The 21,845-nt window shown below is 44.6% G+C and overlaps 1 protein-coding gene and 1 long non-coding RNA gene across 3 annotated transcripts in view; one reads left to right on the forward strand and one right to left on the reverse strand.

The window, feature by feature from the left end:
• The window catches only part of LOC140398430 (uncharacterized), a 202,117-nt gene that overhangs the window by 112,395 nt on the left and 67,877 nt on the right, over positions 1-21,845 (reverse strand). The window lies entirely within an intron of this gene.
• The window catches only part of LOC140398427 (anion exchange protein 2-like), a 131,745-nt gene that overhangs the window by 35,787 nt on the left and 74,113 nt on the right, over positions 1-21,845 (forward strand). For both annotated transcript variants that reach the window (XM_072487103.1, XM_072487104.1), the window contains 4 exons: positions 10,330-10,388; positions 13,105-13,285; positions 13,456-13,591; positions 18,322-18,406. In XM_072487103.1, the coding sequence (XP_072343204.1) occupies positions 10,330-10,388; positions 13,105-13,285; positions 13,456-13,591; positions 18,322-18,406 (461 nt within the window). The remainder of the gene's footprint in view (positions 1-10,329; positions 10,389-13,104; positions 13,286-13,455; positions 13,592-18,321; positions 18,407-21,845) is intronic.

Raw genomic sequence — 21,845 nt, forward strand, 5'->3', positions numbered from 1 at the left:
ACCGTGTTGACTATCTCTAATCAAATTATTTCTTTCCTGATGATTATACATCCTATCTCTTATAAACCTTTCCCAAGATTTTGCCCACAACAGAAGTAAGGCTCACTGGTCTATAGTTACCGGGGTTGTCTCTACTCACCTTCTTGAACAAGGGGACAACATTTGCTATCCTCCAGTCTTCTGGCACTATTCCTTTAGACAAAGATGACTTAAAGATCAAAGCCAAAGGCTCAGCAATCTCCTCCCTAGCTTCCCAGAGAATCCCATGATAAATCCCATCCGGCCCAGGGGATTTATCTATTTTCACACTTTCAAGAATTACTAACACCCCCGCCTTATGAACCTCAAGCCCTTCTAGTCTAGTAGCCTGAATCTCAGTATTCTCCTCGACAACATTGTCTTTTTCCTGTTAGAGAGTCGAGGAACGGCTGACACCTCCGAGAGGCAAACTTTACTTTCTCAAGACTGAGAAACCCAGCCATGTCACCAACCCAGGTCTCCACACTCGGGGGTTTCGAGTCCCTCCACATTAAAAGGATCCGTCTCCGGGCTACCAGGGAGGCAAAGGCCAAAACCTTGGCCTCTTTCACTTCCTGAACCCCCCGGATCGTCTGACACACCAAAGATCGCTATCTCTGGACTCGGCACCACCCACGTGGTTAGGATCTTGGACACTGCCTTAGCGAATCCCTGCCATACATGCCGGACATGCCCAGAACATATGGACATAGATCGCTGGGCTTCCCGCACATCTCGCACATCTATCCTCAACCCCAAAGAACTTGCTCATTCTTGCTGCCGTCATGTGTGCCCGATGGACCACCTTAAACTGAATTAAGCTAAGCCTGGCACATGATGAGGAGGAATTAACCCTGCTTAGGGCATCAGCCCACAGGCCCGCAACCAGCTCCCCACCTAGCTCCTCCTCCCATTTGCCCTTAAGTTCCACCACTGGGGCTTCCTCCGCCTCCTGTAGTTCTTGGTAGATATCCGACATCTTCCCCTCCCCTACCCAGGTGCCAGAGACCACCCTATCCTGTATCCTACGTGGGGGTAGCAATGGAAATGTCGCCACCTGTTTTTTTGGAAAGGTATCTGAAGGCATTTCCAGGGGGCAGATTAAATTTCTCCTCCAGCGCCTTCAAGCTGGGAAAGGTCATGCCTATGAACAGGTGCCCCATCCTCTTAATACCTGCCCTATGCCAGCTTTGAAACCCTCCGTCTATCTTGCCCGGAACAAATCTGTGATTGTTGCGTATTGGAGTCCAAACTGAGGCTGCTTCCACCTTCCTGTGCCTTCGCCACTGACCCCAGATCTTTAGTGCCGCCACCACCACCGGACTTGAGGAGTAGCGCGCCGGCGAGAACGGCAGAGGTGCCGTTACGAGTGCCCCTAAGCTGGTGCCTTTCCATGACGCCGCCTCTAACCGCTCCCACGTCGACCCCTCCCCCAATACCCATTTCCTAATCATGGCTATATTAGCTGCCCAGCAGTAGCTGCAAAAATTCGGCAGCGCCTTTTAAAGTCCCCCTCCATCTGCTCTACCAGCCGGGATAAGTTAAGCTTGTGGAGGGCATCCCAGTTTCGAGCCACCTGTATGCCTAGGTACCGAAAGCTCTTCTTTACCATCTTAAGTGGAAGCTCTCCCAGTTTCTTCTCCTGCCCTTTAGCTTGGATCACGAACATCTCGCTTTTCCTCTCGTTTAATTTGTACCCCGAAAAGTTACCAAAGTCCCTCAGAATCTGCATGACCTCCCCCATCCCCTCTAGTGGGTCCGAAATATACAGGAGCAGATCATCCGCGTAGAGCGAGACCCGATGCTCCTCCTTCCCCCCGAACCAACCCCTGCCAGTTCTTTGAAGCCCTCAGCGCTATGGCCAACGCCTCTATTGCAAGGGAAAATAGTAACAGGGAGACCCCTACCTCATCCCTCAGTGAAGCCTAAAATACTCCGACCTCACCCTGTTCGTGCATACACTTGCTACAGGGGCCTGATAAAGTAGGTTGACCCACACTATGAATCCCGCACCGAAACCAAACCTTCTTAGCGTTTCCCACAGGTACTCCCATTCCTCCCGGTCAAAGGCTTTCTCTGCATCCGTCGCAGCCACTACTTCTGCCTCCCCTCCTTCTGAGGGCATTATAACAATGTTTAGGAGCCTCCGTACATTGGACTTCAGTTGCCTGCCCTTAACGAAGCCTGTCTGATCCCCCCCATCACCCCTGGAACACAGTCCTCTATTCTAGTGGCCAAAATCTTGGCCAGCAATTTGGCATCTACGTTCAAGAGCGATATCGGTCTGTAGGACTGTGGTGGTATGTATTAGGGGTAATACGGTACACCACGTGGCGACAGGCTATTGGTGGAGGGATGCCAGGTCCTGATAGGATCTGCCACCTACTGGACTCCGCCCAGAAATGCCGGTATAAGAACCCAGCTTTTCCCTCCATTTCCCTCAGCAGCTGCATTCTGTAACCACGCTGCTGGGGATAAAGTTCTGCTTAATAAAGCCTTCAATTGACATTACCTCAACCTGCCTCGCGTCATATTGACGGTGCTACAAGGACCCACATTGTAGCGGATATTTCTCTCGTTTGAGAATGAGTGAGATCGAGGCCTGTGACATTGTTGGTGGGAGGGTTCCTCTCTCTTTAGCCTCGTTAAAAGGTCCTTAGCAGGAGTGGACTCAACAGTTCCGGAAAATTTCTTGTAGATTTCTACAGGATAGCCGTCCAGCCCCAGGGCCTTGCCTGACTGCATACTTTCTAGGCCCTTAACAATCTCCTCCAACTATATCGGGGGCCCCAGTCCCTCCACCAAATCCTCTTCCACCTTTGGAAACCTCAATTGGTCCATGAATTGCTTCATCCCTTCCCCTCCCGCCGGAGGTTCTGACTCGTACAGTTTACCATAAAACTCCTTAAAGACTTTGTTCACCTCCTCTGGGTCCAAGACCATGTTACCTTCCTTATCCCTAACTCCCCCAGTTTCCCTGGCTGCCTCTCTCCTACGAAGTTGATGCGCCAGCATTCTATTCACTTTCTCCCCATATTCATAGACTGCCCCTTTTACCTTCCTCAGCTGTGCTACCGCTTTCCATGTGGTCAGCAGATCAAACTCCGCCTGCAGTCTCCGGCGCTCCTTCAGTAGCCCCATCTCGTGGGTGTCCGCGTAACTCCTGTCCACTCTGAGTATCTCCTCTACCAGCCTCTTTCTCTCTCCGCTCATTCTTTCTTCTCCCTATGGGATCTGATAGAAATTAACTCCCCTCTGATAACTGCCTTCAGAGCCTCCCAAACCGTAGTCGCTGTTACCTCTCCCTTATCATTTGTTTCCAAGTAGTTTTGGATGTTCCTATTTATCCGCCCACAAACCTCATCATCCACTAGCAGTCCCACATCTAGCCTCCAGAGTGGGCACTGCCCGCTCTCTTCACCAAGTCGCAAGTCCACCCAGTACGGAGTATGGTCAGAGACTGCAATGGCCGAGTACTCCATCCCCTCCACCCTTGAGATTAACGCCCCGCTCACAGCAGTCCTCCCACTGGAGGCCCCCCCCCACCCCAAGATCCCAATCCCCCAAGTCAAGCACCAGCTCCCCCCATTACGTTTCCGTGAGTCAGCTGACCCATGGTGACCCCGGACGCTCCCGTCTCTGTCTCCGATCATCCTGTTGTCCCGTTATTCGGGCCCCTCTCTTCCCATGGAAAGCCCAATTTAACTGCCTTTACAGCCCCCAAAGAATCCCCCCCCCCCCAAACCCCCCCCCCCAAACCCAGTGAAACAAGAAACAAACCCCGGGCGTTAACCCGGACCCATAAAAGAAACGGCTCCAGATGCCTGAAGAGCAGCCCTAAGTATAAGGCCCCTCTCCCCCCTCTGTGGCTGATCTCCGCAAAAGCAGAGAGCATGGCCAGAGAAACAACATAACATAGCTCCCTCCAGCCACCTCCCCAGCCCCCTCAAGCATTTAACATTACTCCCAATCTTATGTTAGGACAGCATCATGTTACACATCCCCACCAGAGCATTTCATCAAAGTGTAGCTGTCCTTTAGCTCGAGTCCAACTTTTCCTGTTTGATAAATGTCCACGCCTCGTCCGGTGTATCAAAATGGTGATGCCGGTCTTGATACGTTACCCAAAGCCTTACCGGATGCAGCAGCCCGAACTTCACCATTTTGTTGTGGAGGGCTGTCTTAGCATAGTTGAATCCAGCGCGCCTCTTGGCCAGTTCTGCTCCCAGGTCCTGGTATATGCAAATTACGCTGTTCTCCCACTTGCTGCTCCGCTCCTATTTGGCCCACCGCAAGACACGTTCCTTGTCTGAGAAGCGGTGAAATCGCACCACCATAGCGCTCGGCGATTTGTTAGTCTTGGGCAAGGACTTGTTAGCAAGGACTCTGTGCACCCCAGAGGCCGAGGGAATGCCCCCGTCCCCATCAGAGTCCACAGCAATGTGATCACAAATGCACTCGCATCCGACCCCTCCACACCCTCAGGGAGGCCCAAAATTCGCAGGTTTTGTCTCCTGGACCTGTTTTCAAAGTCTTTCAATCTCTCCTGCCATTTCTTATGCAAGTCATCATGCGCCTCCACCCTGACGGCCAGACCAGGTATCTCATCTTCGTTATCAGAGACCTTTTTGTCGATCTCCTTAATCGCCTTTTCCTGCATCTTCTGGGTCTCCACCATCTTCTCCATTGAGGCCTTCATCGGGGCCAGCATCTCCGTTTTTAACTCTGCAAAGCAGCTTCTGAGGAAGTCCTGCTGTTCCCGCGACCCCTGCGCCCACGCTTCCTGATCCGAGCCGGCCACCATTTTGTGCTCCCGCGCCCATTCCACCCGCATTCACTTGCTTCGCAGCCCTACTTCTGTTCCCCTCCATAAACTGATGCAGGGAACCTTTCCAGCGTTTCTTGCCCCACGAATTTCACCGCGGGAGAGTCGCTGAAGCTCCCAAAAAGGGGAGTCCGTTCGCGGCAGGAGCTGCCGTATTCGCGACCTACTCTCGCATGGCCGCCACCGAAAGTCCCATTTTTTTTTCTTTGTGTGTACAGTGTAAAAATGCTAAATTTAATTAAAATATTTTTTTAAAACACCACTTTCCTGCCTACCTCCAATAAGCTTTCACCCCTTTTTAAAATCAGGAATCTATCTAGATTAGCCTTAAAAATATTCATAGATTCTGCTTCCACTGCCTTTTGAGGAATAGAGTTACAGAGACCCAAGGCCCTCTGAGAAAAACATTCTCCTCCTCTCTGTCTTGAATGAGCGACCCCTTATTTTTAATGATGTGGAGATGCCGGTGTTGGACTGGGGTGAGCACATTAAGAAGTCTTACAACACCAGGTTAAAGTCCAACAGGTTTATTTGGAATCATGACTTTCGGAGCGTGCCTAATGAAGGAGCTACACTCCGAAAGCTCGTGATTCCAAATAAACCTGTTGGATTTTAACCTCATACCTGGTGTTGTAAGACTTCTTACTGTGCCCTTATTTTTTTTAAAGTGAATATGCTGCATTATCCCTCCAAGGTCTCTCTGCAGTCTTCAACATGGTCAACTATGCCATCTTCATTTAAACTCCTATTCTCCATTGGCCCACCACATTGAGATTACTCTAACTGGCTCTACTCTTACTTATCTGATTTAGCCAAAGCATCTCCAGCAGTGAACTCTCTTTCCAGTCCACACTGTTAGCTCCAGAATATTCAAGGGTTTTTCACCACCTCTTCTTTCTCGTCTACATGCAGCCTCTTCGTGACATCATCTACAGATGTAGGGTCAGCTTTCATATATGTACTGTTAACATTCAGCTGTGCTTTTACACTACCTCTTTACCCATTCACTGCTTTTCTGTTGTCAGAGAGCTTATCTGACACTCAATCTTGGTCGAGAAAATATCTGTCCCAAGCTGTTTCATAGATATGCTGTCAAACAAAATTAGACACCAAGCTACGTAAGAGATAACTGGACCAAAAGCTTTGTCAAAGACGAAGGCTTTAAAGAACATCTCAAAGGAGGAACATAAGAACATAAGAACTAGGAACAGGAGTAGGCCATCTGGCCCCTCGAGCCTGCTCCGCCATTCAATGAGATCATGGCTGATCTTTGTGGACTCAGCTCCACTCTCCGGCCCGTACACCATATCCCCGAATCCCTTTATTCTTTAGAAAGGTATCTATCTTTTACTTAAAACGTTTAAAGAAGGAGTCTCAACTGTTTCACTGGGCAAGGAATTCCAGAGATTCACAACCCTTTGGGTGAAGGAGAGGGAGGTTGGTGGGGAAAAGGATGAAGATGTGTGTGGAGAGAATTTCAGAACATCTGGAACTGGGCAGCTGAAGGCGTGGTTGCCCAACAATCAAATGATGCGTACGAGGCCAGATTGGAAGGGGACAGAGATGGTGGAAGGTTGTGGGGCTGGAGGAGGCCACAGGGAAAGAAAGGGATGAGGCCATGGAAAGATTTGTAAACAACGATGGGATTTTTAAAATTGGAGCACTGCTGGACCAGGAATCAAGGAAGGTCATCAAACATAGGGGTGAGGGGTGAATGAGCTTCGGTGTGAGTTAGGAAACGCTTTATTCAAAAAGGCAGTTATAGGGTTTATCCTATGTTCTATACATAATTGCTTAGTAGACCTGGAATGAAGCAAACAATATAATGCGCTATGTAATGCTTATGTGATTAATACATGGAAGAAGCAAGACCAATGAGCATTAGTTTAAAGGCAGATTATGGGAGCCAGAAATATCGTTAAGGAAACTCAATTCAACTCCGTCAAATGCCTTTCCTCTTCTGAGCCAAACAAAATGATTAAGGACTTATAGTTAAGGATCCAGTGTGAATCCATTTAGCTGGTGTTCTGAACAATTAAACAATTAATCTGTTTAGTAAGCAGTTCGGACAAATTCCCACTGATTGACTTTCTTTAACTAGTTCCTGTCATTGGTTTTGTTTTAATGGAAACATGGGATCTATTTACAGGAAACACTTATCAGAGCAGATCTCCTCTGTATAGCAATGTGCAGCAAGGTCATAAATGTTTTTTTATAATGAATATGTTTACACATTGTAAACAAAAGAAAGGAAATCTTCCTTTACCGGTGCCTATACATCTGAAGAGTTACCAGTGATGACAGGCAGAACCAGCATTTTGAAGCAAGGAAAAGCAGAGCTATGGTGATGGAGTAGTGCACAGAGTTGGCTGTGATTACGGCCTAGGAGGAAACATACCTGTCAATAATAATACAGGTTGACAAGTGCAAGGTAATGACCATCTCCAACAAGAGAGAATCTAACTATTGCTCCTTGCCATTCAATGCCCAACCCTTTTCCTATCTATCGACATCTTGGATGTTACCATTGACCAGAAACTGAATTGGATTAGACATATAAATAAAGTAGCCACTAAAGCAAGTCAGAAGCTAGGAATCCTGCAGCTGGTAACTCACCTCCTGAGTCCCCAAACTATCATCTACAAGAAACCTGTCAGAAGTGTGATGGAATACTCTCCACTTGCCTGGATGAGTGCAACTCCAACAACACTCAAGAAGCTAGACACCTCCAGGACAAAGCAGACCGCTTGATTTGCACCCTATCCACAAACATTCACACCCTCCACTATCGATGAACAGTGGCAGTAATGTGTATCATCTACAAGATGCACTGCAGGAACTTACCAAGGCTCCTCAGACAGCACATTCCAAACCCACAACCCTTCTCATCTAGCAGGACAAGGGCAGCATATACCTGGGAACACTATCACCTGGAAGTTCCCCTCTAAGTCACTTCCATCTGGTCTTGGAACATCATCACTATTCTTTCACTGTCACTAGGTCAAAATCCTGGAACTCCCTCCCCAAGAGCACTGTGGGTGTATCTATACCACAGATACAGCAGGGGTTTAAGAAGGAAGCTCACCACCACCTTCTCAAGGGCAATTTGGAATGGGCAATAAATTCCCATGAATGAATTTTTGAAAAGCAGCGGCAAGGAATAGGCAATGAAGGCAGCAAAATCTGTCCAGGATGGTGGAACCAGTTTGAATTGGATGGTTCGGTCTCCCTAAACAGACTGAATTCCAAGTGTGTTTCCACACAGGACCGTCCAAGATAACATGCAGGTTAGACAGTTCACCGATATCACAATCATAGAAGAGTGAAGTTTCAGGAAAGGAGATAAAGCACAGTTTTGGATTGTGAGTTCTTTTGTCCTTAGCCTGGGCCATTTGAAATACAAATGGATTTCTCCTAATTCAGTTTGAATTATTACCTTTTATATCCCAGGACAGTTCTGATGGTAAGAGATTACTTCTCGATTGTGATCATTTAAAAAATATTAATTTACTGAATGCGCATTTATTGCCCATCCCTAATTACCCTTGATCACCTGTCTTAATGAATGGTAAGAGAGTGCTCTATTCATTTGTACAACATATCGCAAATTTGGGTGTAATCTATGTAATTTGCATCTGTTTTGTATGTGTTCAGTTAGAACCTCTGAGTTAATATAACTAACAAGACCAGCACAGATTTGGAAGGCACATTGTTATTTACTTTATTTTTAAGCAAAGTATCAGACAAAAAACAATTTAAATAAAACTGTATACTACCATTGAATTAGTAACCAGAATAGCCTAACCATGACACTCAATAAATTGCGTCCTGATAAACAGTTTGTTCTCTAAATTGGCCTGGTTCATGTGGTTAATGGTGTCCTCCATTCTAGTGCCGCACACAGTAATGGAGTATTCCATATAGCTTTATCACATCCAGTAACTTTCTGTTCGAAATATGGACACCGACAGACACTTGGCTACTGAAAGTTCACTGAGAGACCAGACAATAATGATCAGCTCCATAAAGATAAACTGAAATTCAGACATGCTTTATGGGGAAATTATGCTCAGTAACATTTAACCGCACATCAAGCTAGAAATTACCATCAGCGATTCCAGCTGAAGAGTATGATTGCATGAGATTTCACTGCCCATTATTTTAGGGTTGGCTTTCAAACAAATGGGCCAACACCTGGCCATTTAGTCCAGGATAGTGGTCAATGGAGTGACATTTGAATGAGTTAAACTTCCATTTACTAAGATTGGAAACAATTAATGTTAAGCTGCGGAGAGCCCTCATTCAACAGCATTCTGGTTTGTTGGGAGGGATGATGGTTAGTAAGGAAAAAGGGCAGAGGATTTAAGGTAAATAATCCAAGCTGGGAGAGGAGGTCCTGTGGCACAATGGATAGTGTCCCTACCTCTGAGCTGGGAGGTCTGGGTTCAAGTTTCACTTCAGGACTTGAGGGCCCATGGCAGGTGTGTTCATTGTACACCCAAACAGGTTGAATATCAACCCTTAAATACTTTGAATGCACCTATGGTAGACACTAAGAGAAGAGAGTCTCCTCATCAGTAATATGTGATATAGAATGGCGAGCCCATGCTATAGCCTCTGACAACAAGTTAGTGACCTATACCACGGTAGCATGGTGGTTAGCACAAATGCTTCACAGCTTCAGGGTTCTTAGGTTCGATTCCGGCTTGGGTCACTGTCTGTGTGGAGTCTGCACATCCTCCCAGTGTGTGCGTGGGTTTCCTCCGGGTGCTCCGGTTTCCTCCCACAGTCCAAAGATGTGCGGGTTAGGTGGATTGGCCATGCTAAATTGCCCATAGTGTCCAAAATTGCCCTTAGTGTCCAAAATTGCCCTTAATGTTGGGAGGGGTTATTGGGTTATGGGAATAGGTGGAGGTGTTGACCTTGGGTAGGGTGCTCTTTCCAAGAGCCGGTGCAGACTCGATGGGCCGAATGGCCTCCTTCTGCACTGTAAATTCTATGATAATCTATGATGAAACCAGGAAAAACACATTCTGAAAACAGACTTGGGTCACTGTCCATGTGGAGTTTGCACATTCTCCCTGTGTCTGCATAGGTCTCACTGCCACAACCCAAAGATGTGCAGAGTAGGTGGATTTGGCTATGCTAAATTGCCCCTTAATTGGGAGAAAAAAAAGAATTGGGTACTCTAAATTTATTCATTTTTAAAACAGGCTTAAACACATGCTTTGTCTGCCTCATGGATCACTAGGCATGGGAAAGTCTCTAAGTCTGATCCAGAAAGGAACTTTTAGTACTTAATGTTTGTTTGTTTATTTAGTTAGTTAGTTAATACAATAGAAGAAAAGACATAAAAATGGAATAAAATAAATAATAGATTGAAGTGTTTGAGGTTGAGCAGAGTGGTATGTCGTTCCCAAAATGGAAATGAACAATATTTTGTCGTTTTTTTAAAAGTGTGTTCTCTATATGTTAATTCTGATTAGGTCCTAGAGGGAGTAAAACTCAATATCATAAGGAGCACGGAGAGGTCATTCCCAACCAGGTGCAGTTTTACTGGAAAAAATTTCATTCTAAAGTCTCATCATAATTATTGCAACAGTTAACTTAAATGACGCATAAGTTATTTCAGAATGGATTGCAGGGAAGGAATCATTTCTGTGTGATTACCAACTAGCTGATAACGGTGACTGCATGTCAGAGTATTTTTTTTAAAATTCACCTATCAGAGTATTTTTTTTTCATTCTTTTATGGGATGTGGGCGTCGTTGGCTAGGCCAGCATTTATTTCCCATCCCTAATTGCCCTTGAGAAGGTGGTGGTGCCTTTTGAACCTTTGCAGCCCATATACTGCAGGTAAACCTACAGTGGTGTGAGGGAGGGAGTTCTAGGATTTTGACCCAGCAATAGTGAAGGGATGACAATATATTTCCAACTGAGGATAGTGACGGACTTGGAGGGGAACTTCCAGGTGTGTGTTCCTATGTGTCTCCTGCCCCTGTCCTTCGAGATGGTAGCAGTTGTGAGTTTGGAAGATGCTGCCTTAGGAGCCTTGGTGAGTTCATTGTACATGAAGAAAGTGGCAGCATAATAGTTATGTTACTATATAAAGGCCTGGATGAGTGAACTATAGACATGAGGTCAAATTCCAACTCAGCAGTTTTGAATAAAAGCTAAAAAAATAAGCTAGTTGCAGCAATGGTGACCATAAAACAACCAGGCTGTTCTACAAACCCAGTTTGCTTACTAATGTCCTTCAGGGAAAGAAATCTGCCATCCTTACCTAATCTGGTGTATATATGGCTCCTGACCTACGACAATGTGATTAACTCTTAGCTGCCCTCTGAAATGTTCTATCAAGCCAATCGGCTATATCAAACTACTACAGCAAAAAAAACAATATGATAAATAACAAATGGACCACCTGGCCTTGACCTGGTTATCAGACATGACAAAGGCGCACGTAGCCCAGTCAATTTACAAAGTCCTCCACGTTATTGCAGAGGGTTCTTAAGAGTCAACCATATCTGGAGACACGTGTAGGCTAGACCCGGTAAAGATAGAGGACTGGATTCTTTGGCCGTGCCCGCGGCACAAACGCCATGGATGGGTCGCTGACCATGTAAAAGGTCCATTGACCTCGGGCGGGAATATCCAGTCGCCAGGCGAGTGAGGCCAAAGAATCCTGCCCAGAGATTTCCTTTCCAAAAAGACAATAGCGAACCAGGTGGGTTTTTGCGACAGTTCATGCCCACCATGACAATGACTATCTTTATATTCCAGATTTTGCCGGCTCAGTGGTCAGCAGTGCTGCCTCACAGCGCCAGGGACCCGAGTTCGATTCCAGCCTTGGACTGTGTGGAGTTTGACATTCTCCCCATGTCTGGGTGGGTTTCCTCCAGGTGCTCTGGTTTCCTCAGGGTCCAAAGATATGCACGTTCAGTGGATTGGCCATGCTAATTTATCCCTTAGTGCCCAAAGGTTAGGTGGGGTTACAGGGATAGGATGGGGGAGTGGACCTAGGTTGGGTGCTCTTTCAGAGGGTTGGTACAGACCCGATGGGCTGAATGGCCTCCTTCTGCAATGTAGCAATTCTATGATTCTATGGTTAACATTTGGGGTCTAGATCCAAAACTGGGAGGGTTATCCCACAGGCTTCACCTGCAGCGGTTCAAAAAGAGAACTCATCACCGCCTACTTAAAAGCAATTAGAGATAGGCAATAAATGCTGGTCTAGCCAACGATGCCCACATTTAATAAATGAATAAAAACAAAGCGCTTTAGGATATTTCTGAAAAAGCTGGTAAGGTTTATGTAAGTTGTTTCTTTCTTCCCTGACTAAGACCAAATGTAGTCAAATTTAATTTTTAATAAACAGAACTTCAGGATTTTATTGGCGAATTGGGGAATGCATTCTACAATTGTAAATCAGAAGCCACTGGGCTTGCATGTAGTTTATTAACTATTTCATGTCTATAACTTTGGGTGAGACAATTATTATTCAGGAGGATCGACGCTTATTGAGCTGGATTCTCCGGGCCCACAGCCGCGCGTTTCTCAGGGGCGCGCTGTTTGCTGGCGACGGGCTTCTGTCTTCCCGCCACTTGTCAATGGGATTTCCCATTGAAGCCACCCGCCACCACCAGGAAACCCATGGGCGGGGATGCGCTGCTGGCAGAAACAGGGAATCCCACGGCTGGAGAATTTCTCCCATTATCTTCCTCTTTGTTGACTCTTCAGCTTCATTTATAGGCTGGCATTACATAATTTAAAAATTATTGTTCGGCAACACCTCTACTATGATTCAGTTCTGGGCAGCCATATTTTTGCAATCTATGTATTTTAATGTTAAATTGCATCGATTATTTTGTCTTCCCATATTGTAACCCATTGCTACTCATTGAGATTAGTCAAGGCGATTCAAAAACGCTCTCTTCATTACCACCCATGAAAACTCATAGTTTAACGGTCGCAATCGTTATTATCTCTGCTTTAAAATTGTCAAGTTTCTGCATTCTTAATAATAAGCAAATTATTAAATACACCATGTAGCTTAGCATTTCAAACACCAATGAGAGCATCACCTTGAGATATTTGGAATATTTTCAATAAAATTATGAGAGCAAACCTGAAACTGATGGGGGTTGGTATATCCACGAGAGTCTGAGTGCATTCATGAGATCAATGTGATTTCAGAAAAGAGTTGATGAAGTTGGACATTCTACAGTAACTTCAACCCTTGTTGCTGCGTTCTATCACAGGTATTTGTTGAACTGAATGAGCTGATGATGGACAAAGAGAATCATCATTATTGGCAAGAGGCTGGACGATGGATAAAGTATGAAGAGGATCTGGACAAGGATATAGGCCGCTGGAGTAAACCATGTGTCCCCTCTCTCACCTTCAGGAGTCTCCTGGAACTCAGAAACGGCATCAGTAAAGGTGAATGCCGCGCCTATCTTTCAATCCTTCAGAACTATAGAAGTTCAGAGATTGTACTGCTAATGTAATCCCAGTGTTCAATACCAATATTGCAAATCTGATATATTTCTAGAGTACTTATGCAACGTTTTCAAAAGCCAGTTAAAAGCTGTTTTTGGTTTCTCCAACAGGTGCCATCCTACTTGACCTGAAGGAAAGCACATTTCCTGGCATTAGTGTTCATATAGTCGAAAAGATGCTAGCCAATGATCAGATCAGGGCAGAAAATAAAATCAGTGTACTGAATATCTTGCTGCAGAAACACAGGTAAACTGACCATGTGTCCTGTCATCTTTTCAATCACAGGAATAGACTCCTGCAGCTACCTGCAGGTTCATTTTGGAAGTTACTGAATTATCCAATATTGTTAAAGCAGAGTACTTGCTGCAATGGAGAAAAAGTTTCTTTTAAGCTCTCCTAACTGTTGGGTAATGTTTCTGACGGCCTAAGTAAATACGTTAAAGCTAAGGAACTGTACTGTTTGAGCGAGTTCTCCTCATTACTTTATAAATACATCAGTATTCTACACCTGCTGTATAAGATATATAATAATGTGTGATAATATATATGATTATACACAATAAAATATATGATAATATATATGGTAAATTTTGATAATTTGTGACATGATTTCCCACCCACCACCCTTCCACTAGTGTTTGCCTGTATTCTGCCACTCCCCCCCCCCCCCCCCCCACCACCATTCCCCGCTACAGTGTAGCTGACATCGTTAACTCATTGGGGTGCACAATGAAACCTTTGTTCTCCCACTGCATAACATTGTCTTGATTCTCCAGCACGCTGAAGCAACACTTGAAAATGCAGTTTTCAATGGGCCTTAACAACTGGCCCCCCAACATCCTGTCCGACCAGTAACTCCACCCCCCTCCCCCTTCTGATAACGCCTCTCTCAATCCATTAAAACCCACACTCCCCACCAGCTGGTTGGCCAAAAATGTATCAAAGCAGGAAGATCTGACATTCCATTGTTCCATCATATTTCTGATTGTGTGCCATTAAGGCGCCACAAAATAAAATTTTATGCATTTAATATATTTGCCGTTTAGAATTAACTTTTTATTGGCCTGAATACAATTACATCTATGAAAAAGCTGTAAGTATCATATCTTCATTACACAATGTGAATTCATTTTAGCAACATCCTCTGGTATTTCTGGCTCTATATCTCCAATGTATCTCTGGTAAAGGCCCTTTGGCTCATATCTGGCAGACCTTTTCAAACTTGTCTCCAAATTTGATATACATTATTCCGTGGAAGGTGTAAGTAAATTGGAAGTGCCACTTGTAAATTAAGTTTAACAAAATGTTGTGCGCGATCTAACCAAATGGCAACAGAGTCCCGTGTCGAGCCCGTTTCGCTGGATATTTCCCTGCGCTACACCACGCTATCTAAAGGGACTTTGTTGCAATCCAGGGCCTCAGTGGGGAATGTCCTGCCGAGGCCGCACTTAGTCCTGTTTCCTGCACTGAGAGCTCCGCTCATCGGAACCCCTCACTGCAGGAGATGATCGGGACCCCATTTTTAAATGGCTTCCCAATATCGCAATCCCAATGCGACCCCTGGACCCCCCAAAGCCCCAACTCACCTATAAGTCCCCACCCGCACCCTACCTCACATAGGCAGGTCAACCCAGGCCCGAAATCCGGCACTGCCAGCCTGGCACCCTCCATGCCTGTGCCACCTGGGCACCTTGGCAGTGCCAGGCTGCAACCCAGGTGGCAGTGCCAGGGTACAGGCTGACAGAACCAGGCTGGCAGTGCCAAGGTGTCCAGGTGGCACTGGCAGTGACAGGGTGCCACCCTTTCCAGAAGGCAACCACCTGGGGGCCTCAGAAACCCTGGGAGACTCCCCCGAGTGCTGTTCCATCTGGTCCCCATTTGTGGGCCCCAGTTCTGAACTAGCTGTCTCACTCTAATATGCAGATTTTCCAATTACTGATCCAGCCCACAATGGGTGGGATTCAGATCACAACGTCTCACGAGATCCCGTTAGAACTTGCGATGCCTGGCGAGCCGAGTAGATGCCGGAAGAGGGATCTCCCAGTATCTATTGGCCGCACTGCGCCCCCATTCATGGGCAACATGGCCTTTAGATCACGCCTGTGCTGTTGCATCTTTCACTGCTGAAGTGTTTAGTACATGGATTGTTTATGTTGAATCCCATTCTGAGGAGACAGGGGAGGGAAGTGAGAGACAGATTAGCAGAGACAATTAGTGTTCAGAGTCTTGAGATTCTTGCCAGAGGTTAGTGGAATTCTCATGCTGGCAATGAAAGCATTCCCAATCTGAAAGTAGAGCAAATGTTGGACAAATTAGGGCGAATAAATTAAAATCAGAGCAGATTTGTTGAAGCCAGATTGTGTTAGGCTAAATTGATTGAACTCTTTAATGAAGTCCAGAAGTGGGGGGATAAATATTGGCCAGGACACAGTGGATAACTCTCTTGCTCGTCTTCAAAATAATGCCATAGTATCTATTAGGTCAGCCTTAGAAAATAGACAGGGCCTGAGTTTAACGTACTGCATTGGAGTATCAGCCTCAAGTTTTAAATTCCAGTCTGTGGAATGGGCTTAGCTTTGTGACCCAAAGTCATTGAGTCATGGCTGAGAAAAGCTAGAAAGTCATTCTAAATCTTTATAAAACACTGGATGGCCTCCATTGGAGTAATGTGTTCAATTCAGGGCATCACAGTTTAGAAAGGATGTTGAGGCTTTGGAGCTGGGGAAGGGAGCAGGGGTAGATGAGATTTATTAGAATGACACCTGGGCTGAGGGATTTAAATGATGTGGAGAAACTGGAGAAGCTGGCGTCTTCCCTCAGAACAAAGAAGATTAAGTTTTCATTTGATAGGTACTCAAATCCATGAATGGTTTTGATGGGGTAAGTAAAGAGAAACTTTTTTCCAATAGCCGAAGGGCCAGTAATCAGAAGACACAGATTCAGGATCAATGCAAATAAACAGAGGTGACATGAGGACCCATTGTGTTTACACAGTGAGCTATTGTGATCTGGAATGCACTGCCTGAAATAATGGTGGATTCAGCTTCAATCATAACATTCAGAAGGGTGGTCATAAAATTGAAGGGAAAGGTTTTATAGGACTATAGGGAAAGAGCAGGGATGTGCACAATTGGACAATTCTACCAACGAGATGGCACCGGAATAATGCGCTGAATGGCATCCATCTGCAATGTACCATTAGAACATAGAACATACAGTGCAGAAGGAGGCCATTCAGCCCATCAAGTCTGCACCGACCCACTTAAGCCCTCACTTCCACCCTATCCCCGTAACCCAATAACCCCTCCTGACCTTTTTGGTAACTAAGGGCAATTTTATCATGGCCAACCCACCTAACGTGCACGTCTTTGGACTGTGGGAGGAACCCGGAGCACCCGGAGGAAACCCGGGGAGAACGTGCAGACTCCGCACAGACAGTGACCCAGCGGGGAAACAAACCTGGGATCCTGGCGCTGTGAAGCCACAGTGCTATCCACTTGCGCTACCATGCTGCCCATTCTAGAATCTATAATCCTATGATTTTAAATAGCAAACAATGAGAAACAGCTTTTGTTTGACCACAGCAGATCTTAATTGCTGAGCAAGTCAAATCACAAAGAGAAACTTGACTTACAGACCAAAACTCTTTTATTTATATCCTGAAATTGAGAAGAAACCTATTGATCTCAGCAGCTTAGAACTCCAGTCCCAATTTTGGGATTTTAAAAATTGAAAGATTTATTAACAAGAACAAAAGAAAACTTAAGCATACAATATTACAGTTACACAGTTAAAACAGTCTTACAAAACATCTCCCCCAAAAATTACTTGGTCAGACCCATATGTAAACACCTTCCAGGCAACACTCCCTCATAGACATTTAACTCTAAAAACCCAATAATATTACCCAAGGTAAACGTGCTGTCGCTGTAGTAAAGATATACCACATGACCTCACAACCTTACATACCACTCTGCTGTGGAAATCTAAGAAACTTCAGACTGCTTTCTGAAACCCAAGACTGTTCTGGCTTGACGAGATTGTTGATTCACATTTTGCTTCTTCCCTTAGCAGAGAGCTGTTCCCAAGAGGTCTTCCTCACCCAGCCAACACAAATCAGCTCAACATTTTTCATTAAGTATCCTTTTCCCCTTTCATCTTAAATTCCATTGCCCTCAGCACCCCTTTGAACTTAACTTTCCAAAATATACAAGTCTTTCACGTTTTTCCTATTGCCTCCCATTTGAGTTCAAATAAAATACAATAACCCTTCCATATTTACTTATGAAATCTTTCCACGTTGTAAAAGCCTTTTATTCCCATTTGAAATTTAACACGAGAAAACTATGTCTATATCTATCTCCTAATGCAACATTCTAAATTCTACTAATTTACTTATAAATTCACTAACCATAATTTCATGCCAAAATTTATGTATTGAGCAATTCAACCCCCTTCATCTCTCAATTATAGTTTCATAGTATTTACAGTGCAGAAGGAGGCCATTCGGCCCATCGAGTCTGCACCGGCTCTTGGAAAGAGCACCCTACCCAAACCCGCAACTCCACCCTACCCCCATAACCCAGTAACCCCACCCAACACTAAGGCCAATTTTGGACACCAGGGGCAATTTAGCATGGCCAATCCACCTAACCCGCACATCTTTGAACTGTGGGAGGAAACCGGAGCACCCGGAGGAAACCCACGAACACACGGGGAGAACGTGCAGACTCTGCACAGACAGTGACCAAGCCGGGAATGGAGACAAGCTGTCTCCATTAACCTTTCCCCAGCTTAAACCATTTACGCACACAAAGACTTCTTTACAGAATAACACAATATTCTCCCAAAATATTTCTAAAATACCATCCATCCTCATACTTTGGAAAGTACATGTGATTGCCAGGTGTTCTTGCCATATGTTCATTGCTCTATATAAATATATATTGAATAATTTGAATGTTTTATTATCATAGACACCATTTGGATGAAGATGATGGTACTCAACACTTTATGGCTGACCAAGATCTTGAAATTCAGCTCCATCACTTTAAGAAGGAGGCAAGTCAACACATCAATAGATGCATTAGAAATGGTCACTACCTACCTCGGGAGTTAATTTCAAATGATCTAATTGAGAGAAAAAAGCAAAAGATATTATATTAATTGAAATGGGGGGGGGGGTGGTGTTGTCACAAGCATTAGTCAATAATTAACATTAAGAGCTATTTGACAATGGAGAAATGAATAGACCAATAGATTCAGTGCAAAAGGAGACCATTCGGCCTATCGAGTCCACACCAACCAAAGAGCACCCTACCTGGGCCCACTCCCCCACAAACATTCAACAGAGAAAGAGGGACCAAATTCCAACCAAGTCCCTCAGATTTAAATGTTCTTTCATTCTTAGAGGTACGGGCAAAATGAAATTGGGTCGTCTTCACCTGGGGTCAGTCATATGGCCCAATTGGGCAAGTTTGATGGAGTAGTGTAGAGAAAACAACAAATTGCTGCTCATGCATTTTATATTTGATCTGGAAATGCAACAAAATGATGCTAGAACTAGCCTGGGAGTGTCTCATTTTGCCACTTGTGCACCAGAAGTTGAAAAATATTTCAATTCCCAGGTTTGCCATCCCTCACAGGGTCTTAAAGAAATATAAAGCTCACCGAGCGGCTATGTTTTGATCATCAACATGCACAGAAATCCATCAGCGGGAATGGCCTCCAAATCAGATCGCTAAGAACATCAAATTGATATGGCTTCTCTTTGTCAGCAAGTTATCCCTTTTTCAAGAACACTCTCCACTTACCTAAATTCAACAAGTCAAGTTAAGTCATCGATGGGGCGTTAGCACTGCTGCCTCACAGCGCCAACGACCCAGGTTCGATCTTGGCTCTGGGACACTGTCCCGTGTGGAGTTTGCACATTGCCTCTGTGTCTGCATGGATCTCACACCCCCCCCCAACCCACGGTAGGTGGATTGGCCTCGCTAAGTTCCCCTTAATTGGGAAAAAAAAATTGTGCACTTTAAATTTATATTTTTAAAAAATTTAGTCATAGATTTGCAAAAGGGGAGGTGGTGGTGTTATGGTCTTGTCGCTGGATTATCAATCCAGAGACCCAGGGTAATGCTCTTGGCATACCGGTCAAATTCCACTACTGCACATGGTGAAATTTGAATTCAATAAATATCTGGGACTAAGCCATTGTCATTAAATACCTATCTGGTGCCCCTTTAGGGCATGTGAGTCTAGGTCCAAAGTGGTTGACTCTGAAGCCATTCAAGGGTAATTAGGGGTGGGCAATAAATACTGTCCAGCTAGTGTTGCCCACAAATTAATTTTTAAAAATTAAGACTTCAGAATAGCTGCAGTTTCACCAAAACTGAACCTTATACGTTTCACATGACTTGTCCGTTAGAGAAAGGCTCCCAATTCCCAATGGCAGGACTATCCTTCAGAGATCCACAAATGAGGCTAGGCTGGCTAAAATCATCAACCTTGTCCTAGAATACTGCTTGGTTCTGTCGTTGGATAACTAAATCGACTACCGAGGGCTAACATAGTTCCAATATTTCATAACCATGCATGTGATCCTGAAGCCTTCGCAACACCAAATACTGGGTTTAATCATCACTACCCACTTAAACTGAGTGCTTATGTAAGGGGGTTTAACAAATAGATGTGGCAACCATGAGATTTGCTCCCCCTCCAAAATTCTACGACACATTGATCAAGACAAAACTCTCTATCATTTCTTTGCATTTGCCATAAACCATCTCGCAACTTGTTTCTAGATCTCAGATATGGTCTGAAGGAAAGTTTTCTGTTGAATGCTAATTCCATTCAGCATTTCAGACTTTAATGAAATAGGACGACTCAAGGTGCGTGTACTGTTATGGGCCAGGGTTTAGAGAACCCCAAAGTGTTTCATGGAGTTCACCTGACCCACAACTTTTAATAGATTATGGTATGGGGAGCACACCGCCCACTCTAGAGGTGTGGTACAGCAGAAATGGAAAAGTATTTTTTAAAACAAAACAATTTTTATTCTACGAACTCGAAAAGTTAACCTTTTAAAAACAAACAGTGAATATCTTAGCAACCATTAATTCAAAGATAACCCCCAAAGAATACAACATTAAGTAATCCTTTAAGCTGTCCTTTTAACATCCAAAAGACTTAACAACCCTTAAACAGAAGCACATCAGGGTTTACATTCAATACTGAAATTTCTGAATTCACCAAATGATCAAGAGATAGTCAGTCGTTCATGGCAGAGAGATCAACAGTACAGCTGCTTTGGCTGACTTCAGCTGCAACACACTGAAAAACGAAACCAAAAAGACAGACACACCCAAGCTTTTCTCAAAGCGAAACTAAAAAGCAGAACCAGAGCTCAGCTCCACCCACACTCTGACATCACTGCAGTAACATGAGCAGCCAAACATTTCTTAAAGGTACCTTTCTTAAACACCCATTTCTTAAAGGTACTCTCACATGACACCTCCCCCCAAGAAAAAAAATAACCCAGCAACTTCAAGATGGTTTCATTTTTCACCTTTTCACCATCCTTTAAGAAATGCACACAGTAAATATACTTTATCGTTGCAAACAACACACGCAAACAGGTATAATAATAGCCCATTTTCTTGTTCGTTCTTCTTCCTCCAACTGAAATCCTTCTCGATTGACAGTCTCTTTGAACAAGAAGGTCTCTGCACGATCCATCCATTTCTCTACACCTCGGCATTTCTCTTTAAAGTCAGATACTTTAGTTCAATCTGATCACAGAGTCCCTTCCAATTCTCCATCAGAAGCATTGGTTATCACAGCTTTCAGGTAGTCAAATGCCTGTTGAAAGTCCGCTGTCCATTGAAATTTTCGATGTTTCTTCAGCAAGTCCATCAGTGGAGCAATCACGCTACAAACTTTTGCACAAATATTCGATCACATCCACTCATGCCAAGAAATCGCATTATTTCCCTTTGTCTTGAGGGTATCGAAAACTCCTCAAGGAAAGTGATTCGGGCTTTCCAAATTCACTTTTGGCTAGGTTTATCACCAAACCCGCCTCCTGAAGTCGATCGAATAACTCCATCAGATGTTTTAGCTGTTCTTTCCATGCCGGGCTGAAAATTATCAGATCATTGATGTATACCGCACAATTGGGTAATCCTGAAACAACTTTGTTAGTGAAAGTTGAAATGTGGCTGGGGCATTTTTCATGCCGAATGGCATAACTTTGAATTGGTATATACCATCTGGAGTCACTAAAGCTGAAATCTCCTTCGCCCTTTCGGATAAAGGTACCTGCCAGTAACCTTTCATAAATCCAATTTGGAAATAAAAGCGGACTGTCCCACTTTCTCAATGCAATCCTCCAATGTGAGATAGGATAAGAGTCCGTTCTTGTAACTGCATTAACCTTTCTATAATCCACACACAACTGTTGGGTACCATCTGGTTTAGGTACCATCACTATGGGTGAGCTCCA

Source organism: Scyliorhinus torazame, chromosome 21 (genome assembly GCF_047496885.1).
Source record: "Scyliorhinus torazame isolate Kashiwa2021f chromosome 21, sScyTor2.1, whole genome shotgun sequence".
Taxonomy (NCBI): Eukaryota; Metazoa; Chordata; class Chondrichthyes; order Carcharhiniformes; family Scyliorhinidae; genus Scyliorhinus; species Scyliorhinus torazame.